Genomic DNA, 16,121 nt, shown 5'->3' on the forward strand with positions numbered 1-16,121 from the left:
AGCATGCGTTGTTCTAGAGATTCTGATGTTGTGTTCTGGATTGTGTCTGACCTCTGTGTTAGTGCAAAGTGTATGTGCTGCATGGTGGGGGGGCAGAGGGACGGCATGGCTCTGTGGTTTGTAGGTGTAGATTTTCTTGCGTGGAACAAACATACTCTCTACTCACGCTTTCCTTTGTTTCTTTGTGTATTTCCGTCGGTTTAGCTTTAGGCGTAGATGACGATTAGCAAGCTTTCATCAGGAACCAACAGCCCGATCGCAGACCCCTTCCACCCCCGGCCCGGGCGGCTATCGCCCGTCGGTCAACACGCTAAGGACAGATGGTTATTTTTCAATACATGGATCATTTTGCCAGTTAATCTGTAAACACCTGCATGCGTTTGTGGACATGCACACTTGTACACTCATTTAGACGTATTGAAACTGTCACTTATTATCTTACTTTGTGTTCATTTATCAACAGTATTGATGTCAAATGTGAATATCGTCAATGGAGACCGTGGAGAATCATTTGGAAGCCCACAAAAAAACAACAAAAAAAAACAATGTTTTGTCTGATTGTTTCACTTTTATTTATTTTGTATTTTTTGACTTTTGTCTACCGATGTTGTTTCTTTACATGTGACAATTTTAACAAAACCCAGTCTGGTTTTTAATCATAAAATGTGTTTGTGTTTTAAGACTCGGCTCTCTGACTGTTGATTCTGCTGCTGATGGATCTCACTGTGAAATTCAACTATTTTTACTGGGTCCCATCTTCAAACTGCCTGAAGGACCCCTTGCAATCGTTGATTTCGGTTTTTATCTATTTAACAGCGTTTTGAACAGCGGCCTCATGGCGTTATCTCGCAGAAACAGGAAACTGTCCCACAAGAAAGCCCGGCAGAGGGTCCAATCCAGCTTCACCGAGTTCAAACTCCAAAAAAATACCCTTACTGCAGTTTTCCTCTCCCAGTCGATCTCTAAAGTATTCGGAGAGGATCAGGGTATCACTGAAAGAGGAGACCTGAGCTGATACATCAGCATTATCATTGCTCATAAAACACTGAGAGTATTAAAATATAAAAGTATTTCATCATTTAAATGAAACAACCAATTAGACAGGAGCCCCATAAAGAGTTTTGTATGATTTGCATCAGTTTACAACCATTACTTTGGAAGAAAATACAGAAATGACCACTTCCTGTTTGAATGACATAGTAAACATTTATGCATTTGATAGTTTCCCCCTTGAAATAGAGATTTTAATCCAGTGATTCAAATGGTATTGAAAACTTGTGAATTATTTCAAAAGACTGTGTGCATGGGCAGAATGTGGCCCGCAGACCAGCAGTTGAGCCAACTGCCGTAACTCACTACTGCCACCTAACGCACAACAGCGACATTACATAAATATGACACACTTAATCTTTAAATCATTAATGAGCGCATTTTTATTATGGGAATAATAAAAACCCTGCAGCCCCGGAACATGAATCACAAAGACATGTCTTAGAAGCAGTGTAGTAGTTACAGCTCTCTCTGTCTCTCTCTCTCTCTCTCTCTCTGTCTCTTCCTCTTCCTCTCTCTCTCTCTCTCTCTCTCTCTCTCTCTCTTCCTTCCCCTCTCTCTCTCTCTCTCTCTCTCTCTCTCTCTCTCTCTCTCTCTCTCTCTCTCTCTCTCTCTCTCTCTCCCTCTCTCTCTCCCCTCCCTCTCGATAAGCAGAGTCAGTTCCTCCCGGTTCTCCGGACTCTGTGTACCCGGCATCGGGGCCTGCGCAGCCCGCATCCCTCCCTTCATTCCCCGCCCACCGCGCGCGGACCATCAGTCTCCGCACGGCTGCCGGATCCCGCACACATCGAGGGGGGACCGCGCCCGCGTGTTCGGGGCTGGGAGCACCGCGAAAAGCTTCGGGGAAGGCGAGTCCGTCTCGTTTATTTCAAAAACAGACTGTGTGTGTGTGTGTGTGTGTGTGTGTGTGTGTGTGTGTGTGTGTGTGTGTGTGTGTGTGTGTGTGTGTGTGCGTGTGCGTGCGTGCGCGCACGTAAAATGGTTGACGCTCCCTGATAAGGATTTTAATCTTTCTCTCTGATAGTCCATCGTTTATTCTCACTGATCAATAAGAAGCGACGTCGTGACGTCGCTGCCACGTGGGTGACGCGGGAAAAAAAGGCATTTGTATTAATGAAATATTCAGAACTTAGAGTGTCTGCTGCTCTGGACAAGCAGACACCTCCCAGTGGGCGGAGAAGCTTCATTCATCATGACAGACAGTGAACACGGTGGAGCAGCGGTTAACTCTGTTACCCCACAGCGGTCACCTGGTTCGAGTCAGGTTTCCTCCAGACCTGTCAGTAAGTTTCAGATTCAGATCCTTTTTTATGTCTGCCAGATGTGCCCGAATAGGTGGCCACATCTGGCCCACACACTAAAGATTTTCACTGATCAGTATCAGCAACCCAGACTAGTCCTGAGTGTTTGTGTTTTTTGTCTCAACCAGTTAACAGCTGATACATTGATCTGGCCTGTAGTAGAAATGTGAAGGATAATGTGAGCTACCTAACATTAACCTTAACTAGTGGTTACAGCTAACTCAGGCTTTAACTGTTATAACCAGCCAGTCTTGTTGTTGAGAGGAGCTAGTTTCTAGTTGTTACAACTACAGTCATGTCTAATTGCTACAAGTAGCCTGGACTGTAGTTAGTCTAGTTATTATAACTCACCTATGGTGTAGTTCTTAAAACCTGTCCAGACCCTAGTTGTTACAGCCAACTTGGTCGTTACGTCTAACAGCTAGAATGTTGGACATCTGTAATAACTAACAGTCTTTCATTATAACCAGCCAGATTCCACTAGTTATCATTAAGTTAAACTGTAGTTGTTATAACTTACCAGTCTGTAGTTGTTCAAACTGTTCAGACTTTACAACTAACCAGAATTAAGTAGTTACATATAGCCAATTAAGTTTTTGTTATAACTCACCTCAACTTCAGTTTCAGCTAAACCATCTCCATAATGGAGAAAACCACCATTATAACTAACTGACACAAGTAACCCAGATCAGCTGTTATACCTAATCTAGACTAGTTGTTATAACTAACCCAAACAAAGAGTGTTGTAAGTAACCCAGACTAGTTGTTCTAACTAACCCAAAGTAGCTATTATAACTAATTCAGACAGGGATTGCTATAACTAGCCCAAATTAGTTGTTATCCAGACTAGTTGTTATGACTCCTGTGTGGCAGCTCTTCCCGTAACAGCCAGAGGTTAACCAGCAGTGTTAACTGAAGGTGAAGCTTACTGGAGCCAGTTGAAGCGTCTGGTCCGGTCCGGCCGGGTTAACCTTCTGAGCGCCGCCCGGCTCTTCGGAGCTGGGTGGTGGAGATTAAACCGGTTTCATCCAGGTGGAGCTGGAAGCCCTCCGGGGTTGTTTTTAGGATTCTGGTGCTGTTGATGTGCTTGGCGGTCGGTGCACGTGGGACCGGTGTTAGGTGTCTGCGGGCGTTAAGGGTGGAGGTGGTGGTGGTGGTGGGGGGCAGATCCTGCTGGAATTTTAGCACAGAGGCCCATTCATTCCAGGGTTTTTACAGTCTCATGTTAGTCTCATGCCTGCTGGATCCTGAGCCGAGCGGCGCCGCGAGACCCCGGACTGGGAGACTCTCTCCTCCTTCGTTTAGGCTGATAAGGCGTCACTCAGGAAACGTGTGCTGCACGCCGGATCCCCTCCAGGCTTTCCTTCTGCACAGGAGATTAAGAAACGTTCTGTGATTTGTGACTCTGCCAACATGTTTTCCAAATATTTCAGGAGCAGATCAACATCCGCCTCCGTGGAGGAGACGGTGCTCCTTCGCTCCACTTCTGGACTCTGATTCAATCCCTTTCCACTCTGTGGTTTTCAGGATGAAGAGTGTGTGTACTGTGTCCTGTTTACAGGCCAGGGGACGTGTTGCTGACCTCCTGGCTCACATTATGCTGGAGATGAGTTTCAGGACGGAGTATTGTGTGACAGGGTGGATGTGATTCCAGCTCACAGCTGCTCTGAGCCTGAAGGGATGCTCTCATAGCGGCGAGGCCTTCTGGGCTCAAGCGACCATTATAGCAGCGGTATCTCGTATCAGTTTATCGGCTGGTTTCATCAGCTTGGCTTTAACGGTGCGTCTGCGCCGCGTTGCTCTGCTCTCAATCCACTTTCTACACGTCAGACGAACAGGACCAGCAGCTGCTTGTTCTTTGTGTTTAAAGGTCTCCTTGAAGGAAGCAGCGGTTCCACGGACATGGCGGGCAGACGTGGTCCGCCCCGCCGCAGCGCTACCGCAGCAGTCCAGTCGGAACCTCGCAGCAGATAATGACTCGGAGCAATGGCGCCGGGGGGACGAGCGACCGCCGCCAGTGGGCCAACGGGACGGAGGCGGAGGCGGGCCGGGCGGCCGACGACGGGGACTGCGAGGAGGACGAGGAGAGGCGAGGGGGCGGGCCGCCGGCGGACGCCGCCCCCGACGGCGGCTGGGGCTGGGTGGTGCTGGTCGCCACCATCCTGGTCCTGGCGCTGACGCTGGCGTTTCCGTCCTGCGTGGGGATCTTCTACACCGACTTACAGAACGAGTTCCACGCCTCCAACAGCGAGACCTCGTGGGTTCCGTCCATCATGACCTCAGTGCTCCACGCCGGCGGTAAGCAGGACTCAAGTAACGCCGGCTCTGTGCACCGGGTGGCAGCACCGAGCCACAGCAGGTGTCTCTAATCAGAATCTGAAGTTATTCAGACGGGCTCGCCGCACCATCTTGTGGTACAAAGCGGTATTACAAGACTGTAGCGTCTGAACCGATGACGATTTTTTTGAACGATGTTCGTGACAATTTGATTAGAAGTTTCTTTTTTAAACATTTTACTAATGCACAGATTCTTATTTTGGTTAAAAAGTTTTAAAAAATCGGTTCGAACCGAGAGTTTTTTTTAGGGGAGAGTTGTCTTAATTCTCACTGATTTTGAAAAACAGAAAAGGATTGAGATAGTTTGTCTGTTTTGGTTAGTTTAACATTGGGAGACCTTAAACTCCACCTTTCAATCCTGGTAGAAGGTCATTCGTTTTTCCTCTTCAGTCTCTTTGGTTTCTCACTTCGACCTGCAGCTGTGTGAACAGTAACAGCAACATCAGATACACAAGTCATGTGTTTGTGCATCTATCAGTCTGGACTTTATTTCCATCAGTGCATGTTTATTGACTTATTTTGAGTCTGGAACAAATGTTTCAGGGAAATGCATGTTGGTCTTATTTTTTTCTCCTATTTGTGATCAGATTGTGGGTGATATGCTGGATGACTGAATGATCTTCATCTTGGCTGAGTTTGATGGTGGTTTTTGGCACATAAATGAGTCTTGACGGACAAATTCTGGGTCGAGAGAACAAAATAACTCAGTGAGTGCAGTCACTAAAGGGTTAATGAAATGCAGCTGGATTATTTCCCACAGCCCAGATTGTTAGATTCAGGCACTTTAAAGGCATTTTATCTGTGAAAAGTTGGAGTGGAAATAAAGGAATAAACCAGAATGATTGAATGATTTCAGTTTATCTTCTCTGACTGTGTCAACACGGCCTTGAAGAGAGTTTTCATAGACTAACTGACTGTGTTCACACATTTGGAACGGCCTGTTTGGACCATGAGACTCACAATAGTCTCTTTATATTGAACTCTGCTCAATGTTTAAATTTGCTCTCCGGCAAACACCAGCACCACTGTGTCCACATTGTTGTTTCTGATCACTTTCCTTTGGTTTTCCACTAAGATCTGAGAAACAAGACTCTGGAACTGAACATGAATTAACGTGTCATAGCGCTGAGTTGGCTTCACGCTGAATCTTAGTAAATAATCTCCATTCAGTGTTGTTGAGGTGAAATCAAAGGTTTTCTGGAGAAGTTACCGAAACTGACTGTAATCCCACATGAAGCCTTGACTGTTGGACACTGAGGCTGGAAGGAATGTGGTCAGTCCGGTGTTTTATCTCACACCGGCTGGTTTTCTGGAGCAGGTAACGGTGTTTGGAGCTGTCTCTTGTCAGACCGGTGCAAATCAAACATTAGGAAAGTTTATCTTCATTTTGCTTTTGTAAAGACTGAACTGTGCTGAATTTTTCTATGCGTGTTGTCCGGTTTTTCAGATTTATTCTCAGGAATTAAGAGGTTTGAGTTTCAGCTTGACGGATCGTCTCAGCAGTAAACTGTCTTTCGGTTTATCAGACTGCATCTGTGGTTACAAAACAACCGGTTCAGCCATTAAAGTGCATCTGTCGTTTCTACTCACCTTCCTTCCCGGGGACATTTGGTACGGATGCTCATTTTCTTTACTCCAGTTACACTCGTGGCTCCCTGGTGTTAATCCAACTGTTCCCACTGAACCACATTAGATACCTCAAACTATGAGGCAACTTTACTTTCCTCATGGTTTTGACCAATAAAGTAGATTTAGACCTCATTAAGACCATAATCATACATACACACTTAAAAATGTTGGGTTAAACACAACCCAATATGGGTTATTTTTTAATCCAACACTGGTTAAATATTGGACAGAACACATGCTGGGTTATTTTGACCTGACAAGTTGGGTTGGTGTCCTTAAACCAACAGTTGGGTTATTTGAACAACCCAGTTGGGTTGTTCAAATAACCCAACCACAGGCTCAATTTGACTGCACTGTTGGGTTATTTTTACTCAATCAGTTGGGTTGCTAATTTCTAATTATTAATTATGTAATGTTGTTATGGTCATTATTTAATGTTTAGGACAAAAATGAAACTTAACTCAAAGAAACGGAAAAATGGCAACAGCACACAAAAAACACAATTACTAAACACAACCATAATCACGGGAAACACAAATAAACACAATTAAACATGAAACTCGGCCCGAAACGGGCCAAACAATCGCTACCCATAGTGCCTTGCAGCTACCGGCACAGTCACTTGGGGCAGCGGCCCCCACGGCCGCTACAGTATCATAAATACTGAACCGTGATTTACAGATTTTTTTTTTAGAAATTAAGCATATAAACTATTTTAAAACATTTTTAAAGAAAAATAACCAGCATTTAAAATATACAGAATACAAAAATATTTGAATAAACACACTTTTGTAATTGTATTTTACAAAGGGAAACAATAACTTAATCTTTTCAGAACAAAAACATTAAAGGGATACTTCAACATTTTGTCAAATTGGCCCATTTAGCGCAATTTCTTAGTTATTTCGAACAGCATACTGACTTTTTTGTGAGGGCGAGCTGTTGTTTATTCAGAGGTGAGTCGGGGAAGGTTTTCGTGACGGACACAATGGAAGTGAATGGTATTTTTGGTTCCCCTCGTCAAACTCATCAAATACAAAATCCAACAACCCCAAAACACTTTGGTGGACACGTTATAATCCGCACATTCACTACGCTGTGAAATATTAATGCAAAATTACCAGATTGAGTTGTTTATGTGAAGATTGCTAAGACGGAACTACTTACTAAATATGGTGTCTGGGCGTAGTGATTTCAAAAGAAAAAGTAGTTCCCAGTATTTGCTTCAGTGTCGTAACGCTACAATATTATTTGTTGGTGTTCCACAGCGTAGTGAATGTGCGGATTATAACGTGTCCACCAAAGTGTTTTGGGGTTGTTGGATTTTGTATTTGATGAGTTTAATAATAATAATAATGCATTGGTTTTATATAGCGCTTTTCAGGACACTCAAAGACGCTTTACATAGCATTGCATTATTCATTCACACCATACCGGGTGGTGGTAAGCTACTGCTGTAGCCACAGCTGCCCTGGGGCAGACTGACGGAAGCGAGGCTGCCAATCTGCGCCATTGGCCCCTCCGACCACCACCAACCATTCACTCTCACAACTGTCATACTAGGCAACGTGGGTGAAGTGTCTTGCCCAAGGACACAACGACAGTTTTACGCCTGCAGGAGCGGGGATCAAACCGCCAACCTTCCAGGTTATAAGACGACCCGCTCTACCATCTGAGCTACTGTCGCCCCACGACGAGTTTGACGAGGCGGAACAAAAATACCATCCACTTCCATTGTGTCCGTCCCGAAAACCTTGAAAACCTTGCGTTTTCTTCCTAACCTTACCTTTAAAAAAATACTCGAGTTACATCAAAACTGCTACGTAGCGACCCAGCTAACATGCTAGCTTGCTACATGAGCTGACTTTCCAAAAAATAGTTACAGAAAGTAACATTGCTCATTGGTGCGTCATTAACTTACATTAAGGCTGTCGCTTTTCCGGGCTGGTCTTTGTTTATCATCAACGGCGAGAACCAAAACTACTCCCACACAGCTGCTCAGATGATCTTCTTCTTTTTCTTCTTCTTCTTCTTCTTCTTCTTCTTCTTCTTCTTCTTCTTCTTCTTCTTCTTCTTCTTCTTCTTCTTCTTCTTCTTCTTCTTCCTCCATCTTGAGGCATTACTGCCACCAACTGGGCTGCAGTGTTATTTAAGACTGGTCAGATGAAGCTCTATCTGCATTAAATAAGGTTTTCATGCACATACACCTTTGTGCATGCTGCACACCTAAATGCGACAATACAACTCAAATTCTTGTAAAAATCTAAATAAAGCTCTCTGTATTCCCTAGAAGAATCTGCCAGCAGCGTCTCTACTGTAACAGTCTTTTTCTCTTTTGCTATAGCAGGAGTAAGTATCAGTATTGGTTGCGCATGCACGAGTGTCAACCCAACATGTTGGGTAGCTCGAAATAACCCAACACATTATAATGGAAATTACAACCCAACAAAAAATAACTCAACTGCCAACTACAATAACCCAGCATTCTGGGTTATTACATTACCCAATTTAACGAAAACAACCCAATTAAACTAACCCAGCTGTTGGGTTGCAAAAACAACCCAACAATTTTTTTGTGTGTTCCTAATTGTTCCCCGGCCTGGACAAATGATCGCTTCCTGTCAGCATTTCCACTGGAAACCAGTGAGGGAACAGTGAACACTTCCTGCTCAGGAACCCGAGTGCTCATGAGCAGCGCATGAAGCAAAGTCATGTGTTAGAGGCTGGGAAAAGGATTTCCACATGAAACAGCACTTTAAAGGACCTAATCCCTCCAGACATGTTTTGGGTCACGCTCTCCGGCCGTTCAGAATGCGCAGATTACAGCCTCACTCCAGTTATGTGAAACAGGATTAAGAAAGCCTTTTCTGCTCACTTCTGCTCCAGCAGGCATTAAACTAAGAGCATTATATGTGACCCGCAGGGCCTTTCTGCAGCGTGCTGGTGGAGCGGCTCGGCTGCAGAGCCACCGTCATGCTGGGCGGCGTCCTCAGCGGCCTGGGAATGGCCGCCAGCTCCTTCACCAACTCCATCACCGAGCTGTACATCACCGCTGGGGTCATCACAGGTCAGCGCGCTCTCTGCACGCTTAGGATTCATGATGGTGGCCACCATGAAGACGACCGCCATCATGATGAGAACACAAACACCTGCTGGAGACACTAAATCAACAGCAACCCGCCACCACACCACTATGGATGGATGAATGGATGAATGGACGGATGGATGGTTTTGTGGGTGGATGGATGGATGGATGGTTGGGTGGGTGGATGGATGAATGAATGGATGGATGGATGGATGATTGGGTGGGTGGATGGATGGTTGGGTGGTTGAATGGATGAATGAATGGATGGATGGATGGATGGATGAATGAATGAATGGATAGAGTGATGGATGAATGAATGGATCTTTAGTTGGTTGAATGGATGGATGGATTAATGGATGGGTGGATGGATGAATGAATGGCTGGATGGATGGTTGGGTGGGTGGATGGATGAATAAATGGATGGATGGATGGATGGATGGATGATTGGGTGGGTGGATGGATGAATGAATGGATGGATAGATGGATGGATGAATGAATGGATCGTTAGTTGGTTGAAGGGATGGATGAATTAATGGATGGGTGGATGGATGAATGAATGGCTGGATGGATGTATGCTGGATGGATGGATGGATGGATGAATGAATGAATGAATGGGTGGATGAATAGTTGGATGGATGATGGGTGAATGGATGGATGGATGAACGGATGGATCAACTAAATTCCCCTGTGTGTGAATGTGAGTGTCTGTCTCAGTGGCCACGTTAATCCTCCGTATAACCAGACTGGAGGTGAAGCGGATTGTGAATGTGTCATATGAACACCTGAGTGGATCCGCTTCACTCGGATTCTTCGTTCAGTCGTACGCAGGGATGTGATGACCTGCCCAGTAAACGGAAAGCAGGAAAGTCAAAAACAAGCAGAAGAACTCGACGGTGGTTGAGAAAACCGGGGGAGCGCTCACTCTCTGAGCAGCGTCTCATGGAGATGTTGGGACATTATTTGAGCAGATATCCAGCAGATAAAAACACTCTGCTCGGTGCTGAGGACTGCTGGCTGCAAGGCGTAAAACCTGAAAGTTCCGTGAGAGACTTTGTGCGCATGTCACAGGACGCCATATAATCCGCTTCACCCAGGGTCCTTGAAAACAAGGATTCATCGTGGATCACTTTGTATGCCGTAAATACGATTGTTTTTAATCGGATTAAAAAAGAAAAAAAAACCACCCATGTAAACTGGGCCAGTGTGTCGGCCCTGTCCAGGGTGGAAGGACCGGCGGCGAGGAGAATGAATGCTGTTATTATTAAAATGAATATATTCTTGATAACGATTAACCAGCAATGCAGCCAGGCTGAACGGTGGTGGAAACAGGACAGACGGGTTCAGTCCTCCGTTATAGCCAACAGCTCTCATTATCCCAGAGCGTTATTTAAAACCGTCCCCTCTGTTAGGGGGCCACGCCCCCCTGTCCTGCCTGATGCCTCCACCGTGACCTGTGTAGAGTTTGTCTCTTTTAACATCAGTCAGGCAGAGTATCAGTAACATGATATCAGACGGTGACCTCTGCTCCTCACGTGCTTCCCTGGCCCGTGGGGAGCCTCAGGGTTCTGTCCTCGGCCCTGTTCTGTTTGCTTTTTATATCCTCCCCCCGGGGTCAATTATAAGAAAACACAACCTGAATTGCAGATTTATTTGCCCGTGAGGCCGAATGAAAACACTGCGTTAAAGATGTGAAGCAGTGGTGAAATGACCCCCTCCTTCTCCCCCCGCCCCCCAGGACTGGGTTTCTGCTTCAGCTTCCAGCCGGCCGTCACCATCCTGGGCCACTACTTTGTGCGGCGCCGTGCCTTCGCCAACGCCATGTCGTCCACCGGCACGGCGCTGGGACTCTGCATCCTGCCCTTCCTGGGAAACTACCTCCACTCCGAGTTCGGCTGGAGGGGCAGCTTCCTCATCCTGGGCGCCGTCCTGCTCAACTGCTGCGTGTGCGGCGCCGTCATGAGGCCCGTGGGCCCCGGGCGGCGCCGCCGTGGCCCGCCGCTGATGAACCACGGGCCCCCGCCTCCGCCCGACGAGCCCCGGCGGAGGAGGGACGCGTCGCGGGCGGGGGCGGCGTGGAGGTGGCTGCTGGCCGCCCTCAGCAAGCACATGGCCTTCGACCAGTTCTGCCACAACCGCCGCTACTGCGTCTACGCCGTGGGCATCACCTGGATGATGCTGGGCTTCGTGGTGCCGCTGATCTACCTGGTCCCCTACGCCACCGCCCACGGCATGGAGCAGGGCCGGGCGGCGCTGCTGCTCTCCATCCTGGGCATCGTCAACATCGCGGTGCGGCCCGGCTTCGGCATCCTCTTCAACATGGCCTGGTTCAAGGGGCGCCACATCTACGTGTTCGCCGCCGCCCTGCTGGTCAACGGGCTCAGCAACAGCATCTGCGCGGTGGGGCCCGGCTTCGGCGTGCTGCTGGCCTACGTCTGCATCTACGGCCTGTCCATGAGCGTGGTGGGCTCGCTCATGTTCACCGTGCTCATGGACATTGTGGAGATGAGCCGCTTCCCGTCGGCGCTCGGCCTGCTCGCCATCATGGAGAGCGTCACGCTGCTCATCGGCCCCCCGCTGGCAGGTGAGGCCCCCGACCGCAGCTCAAGGCTTGATGTAATGAGTTTTTCAAAATAGAAGTCAACACAATCAAAATGAGCTGTAAAAAACTGAAAGACACACTAATGTTGTTTGAGAATCGCTGTTCTTCCACTGTCTGATTCTTCCCGGAGTCAGGAGTCCAGCAGAGGAGTGATCCTGAGCTTCAGGTTGTCGTGGTGAGATGGTGTGAAGAGAGAGAACTGAAACAGGAAGTGCAGAAACACAGCGATCGATGAGAACACCGCCGTGACGGCGTTTTCAGACATCCGACTCCCGAGCAGCTCCGATGCGTCCGGGCCGTGACGAGCTGCCCCTAAAAATACCGCACGGCATTATTTAAAGCTCTGATTATGTGGAAAGTGGTCAGATGAGTGTGAACTCTGAGTCAGGAAGTTCATTCTCCCTCTGCGCTTCTGAAAATCAGCCCAGCTGTTAGTTCACTTCCTGTGTTTCCCGCTCAGGAAGGAGACTCGACGCTTCTTCTCTCAGTAGCAGCAGCTTGGAGACGACCTGAGAGTCACGCTGACCTCCGACACCTTGACCTTTAAAGACGCCGGCTCCTGGTGTTTCACTCATTCTCTGAACACACCGAGCTGGAGCCTCCTGGAGCTCCTCCTGCCAGCAGGCAGGATGAAATGTTCTGAGATGGGAGCTTAGATAAGAGGGTGAATGTTAATGTTCACCTCAAACTTCACTGCTTGATTTCCAAATAAGAGTCTCTTTGCTTTCGTCTAAATAAAACCGAGTTTTTAGAGTTCGGTCTGAGTTTTAAAGAGCTGCTCGTCGACATCCTGACCGTGAGGTCGGCGTGCGCGGAGAAAATAAAGAGGCGCTAAAAATAATCCGGAGACGACTGTAAACATGACGGAGCGGTGCGGCTCGGCTCGCCGTGGACGTCTGGAGTCGAGTTTCTGTCTCGTGACGTGATTTCAGCTCTGAACAGGCCCGGTGTGTCGGTGGTTTAGTGAGAGACGCTGCAGCCCGCCTCGCTGCGCGGAGCACTGAGGAAACGGGGAGGGGCGGCGGCGGCCCAGTGGGGAAAAGGGCAGAGGGAGGGCGGCCGGGCTCAGATGACAGCCGGGCCTCATGGGGGGGTCCGGATCGGACCGGATCGGACCGGATCAGCAGCAGACCTCCTGCCTGGTGGCTTCTGTTCCCACATGCAAACATCTGTCATTCAGCTCATTCCTCCTTCGTTACAGCTCTCGCTGTAATGTTCGGAAACTGAGAACTGATCTGTTTGTTGATCTTTTACAGTCGTAAATATAAAGAATGGACATATAAAACACAGCCGAGTCTTTTCTAAATAAAGCTTTTCTCGTTGAACCTGCTAAACCTTCGTCTGGACGCTGCTTCCTGCGCGCGGCGTCCATCTTGGACCTGATGAATCGCCCTGTCTGTCCCTTCAGGGATCCTGGTGGACAGAACGGCGCAGTACTTCCACGTCTTCTTCGCCTGCAGCGCCGTGGTGGCCTCGTCCGCCCTCTTCCTCCTCTTCTCCTTCTGCTGGCTGGACCGCAGGGACAGGGCGGTGAAGTCCCGGCAGGGCGCCGCCCCCCCGCCGCCCGCCGCCGCTGCCGAGCCCGCCGCCACCGCCGCCGCCTGCCGCTACAGCAGCGTCCCCACGGACAGCGACAGAGACAAAGACAAGGCGGCGGCGGCGGCGGCGGCCAACGGGGCCGAGTACATCACCAGCCTCTGAACCCGCGGAGGTCAGAGGTCACAGAGACTCTTCAACCAAAACGAGACGACGTGCACTTAGAGCCACAACGTGATTGTACTGTTGATTATCAAATGCTGCTGATCCAATCACCTGATCACCCCAGTGTCCCCGGCCGGCGGCGAGTCGGGACGACGTTCACACACCCAGCTTCAGCTTCTCGATCGATCGCTGCACATTTCCCCACGCCTCAAACAGCCAGTAACAAGCTGATCGGTTATCAGTCCTGACGCACAGCAGCGGAGAAGGACGGAAATCCGCAGATCGACGGCTGGCTTCTGTGATCCAGCCTCGGTTTGAGGACTCCGTCCTTCCTCTGGGTGTTTAAAGCTTTATTCCTAACTCAGTGTTTTCATTGTGAACGTTGTTCTGATGAGAGGAGGTGGTGGAGCGTCTCCGACGTCGACCTGTTTGAACCGGTTCCATCGATTCTCTTCAGTTCCAGATTCAGACCGGCTAAAACATTAGACTGCTAAATATACAGGAAAAACAAATCTCACAGCCACTCATTTAATTCCCATTAAACTACATTTTAGACGTTCATTTAGAATTTATAAGCTGCTAAACTTTTAAAAATCTTTTATTTACACAACCAACTGTGGATCTGCTGTTCTTCCGGTTACAATACAACTTCAAAAGTCTCATTTTTAACCCAAAAATCATTTATGTTGTTCCTGTTTTTACCTTAATATTGTTTTGCTTTTATGTAAAACCTTCTTAAGTAACATAAATGGCACAAATCTTTTAGTTTTCCATGTAAAACTAAGGTTAAACTTTATTGCTTTTGCTGAAAAGACATTTTGTAAATTAACTTTCTTGTTTCCCACTTGAAAAACATCATTTTGACACTTTAGTTTTTCCTGAAAAAGTAAAAAGAAACATCTGTTGTCAAAAAAGTCTAATTCAACTTAAACTTTAAAAAAAAACAACAAAAAAAACTTGCTTTCATGAAATTTTGAGGTGAATATTTCTTTGGTTTTTAGGTAAAGGATCTTTTTAAAATTTACATAACTTGATTAAGCATAATTCTATAAATTAAATAATTTATAGGAAACAGTTTTTGGATTAAGTTAAACTTTAATTTTCTCTTTTGTTGTTTCATGAATAACTGAAGTCAAAATCTGTAGTTTTAACATGGAAATCTCTCATGTTTATTCAATATTATCATGAAAATCTTGTTTTCTTACAGCTGAGATGAACAGTTCTCTGTTTGAAAGTTCAGATGCATTTTTTTTTTTTTTGAATGTTTGTTCTTAGCAGAGTTGAAATCAGTCAATTGTTTTGTGGATTTTCTGCCTCTCTGCTGCTCTGAAGCCACCGGTTCTTCCTGAATCTTCCTCTTTTCTACCAGCAGAAGGTTCCGGTTGATCTGCTGCCGTTTTTATGGAACTGATGAGAACCGATGGAACCGAGAAAACTCATCAGTGAGGATAAAACTGATTTCATCAATCTCAAATGACACTTTTGCCTTTTCTGCAGTTAGAAAAACCTCGATGATCTCAATCATTTCACGTGTTAGAAATGACAATTCTCATTGTTTATTCAGCAGAAATATCAAGATTTCCAGTTTCTTTCATGGAAAAGGTGAAGTTTAGAAAAGATAACTGGTTGTACATTAAACCTCTCATTTCCACAAATTTTACAGATTTCCTATAAAAGCTGTTTTTGTGATTAAAGTATTTCTGATTATCCAAATATTTATAGGAAAGAATCTTTTAAAAATGTTATTTATGAAAGTCTTCTTTTAGAAGTAAAGTGGTGCTGACACACGGCGCGGTGTTTCCACTGTAACGGCTTTATTCATCTGATTAGGTTCAATCAGTTCTACAGATTTTTAACATTAATAACAGCCGAGTCTATCTTCAGGTGAAAAATGAAAGCACATTCAACACTTTCTGAGGAATTAGTAATGCGGCATGGTGCAGTGGTTAGCACTCATCCACACAGTGAGTTTTACCCGGTTCGAATCCGAGCTTTAACCCTTTTTGTTTTTAGCTGCCAGCAGCTGAATAATCATGGCCTTTTTGACACTTTCTGTAATTTTTGTCCCTTGTCAATGGTTTTTCTTTTTCCATTGCTGTGTTAAAGTTCAAGAGATGCTATGATGAGAGGTATATCAACACAACAGTGCCTTTTCCCACAGCCGCTGCACAGCAGGAATTCTTCCTCCAGGAGCGTCCAGCCCGTGGTTTTCAGTCAGCTGCTCACCTTCACACCCTCCTTCTGCGGAGTCGCAGTGACACAAACGCATCGAGACACAGGAATCTGAAGTCGGAGGACTTCCAACACTGTTCAGGTATAAACTGTGCTGCAGGAACGAGAAGTAGCAACCAGATCTCTGTTTGGATTGATGAAGGCTTGTAATGCTTTGGGCCAAATTATATCTTTATTATAAACTCTT

At 46.6% G+C, this 16,121-nt stretch overlaps 1 protein-coding gene across 2 annotated transcripts; it reads left to right on the plus strand.

The window, feature by feature from the left end:
- The first annotated feature begins 1,696 nt into the window (after nt 1–1,696).
- Nucleotides 1,697–14,677, plus strand: slc16a5a (solute carrier family 16 member 5a). 2 transcript variants are annotated; one of them, XM_030098536.1, is made up of 5 exons: nt 1,697–1,898; nt 4,222–4,649; nt 9,241–9,384; nt 11,138–11,983; nt 13,410–14,677. In XM_030098536.1, the coding sequence occupies exons 2-5, from the start codon at nt 4,325–4,327 to the stop codon at nt 13,700–13,702; spliced, it is 1,608 nt and encodes a 535-aa protein (XP_029954396.1). In that variant the 5' UTR covers nt 1,697–1,898; nt 4,222–4,324; the 3' UTR covers nt 13,703–14,677. The 2 variants fall into 2 exon arrangements, with proteins under 2 accessions (XP_029954396.1, XP_029954397.1); XM_030098537.1 differs by lacking the exon at nt 1,697–1,898 and adding an exon at nt 3,600–4,131.
- The last annotated feature ends 1,444 nt before the right edge of the window (nt 14,678–16,121 follow it).

The sequence above is a fragment of the Salarias fasciatus genome, chromosome 8, assembly GCF_902148845.1.
Source record: "Salarias fasciatus chromosome 8, fSalaFa1.1, whole genome shotgun sequence".
Classification (NCBI taxonomy): domain Eukaryota; kingdom Metazoa; phylum Chordata; class Actinopteri; order Blenniiformes; family Blenniidae; genus Salarias; species Salarias fasciatus.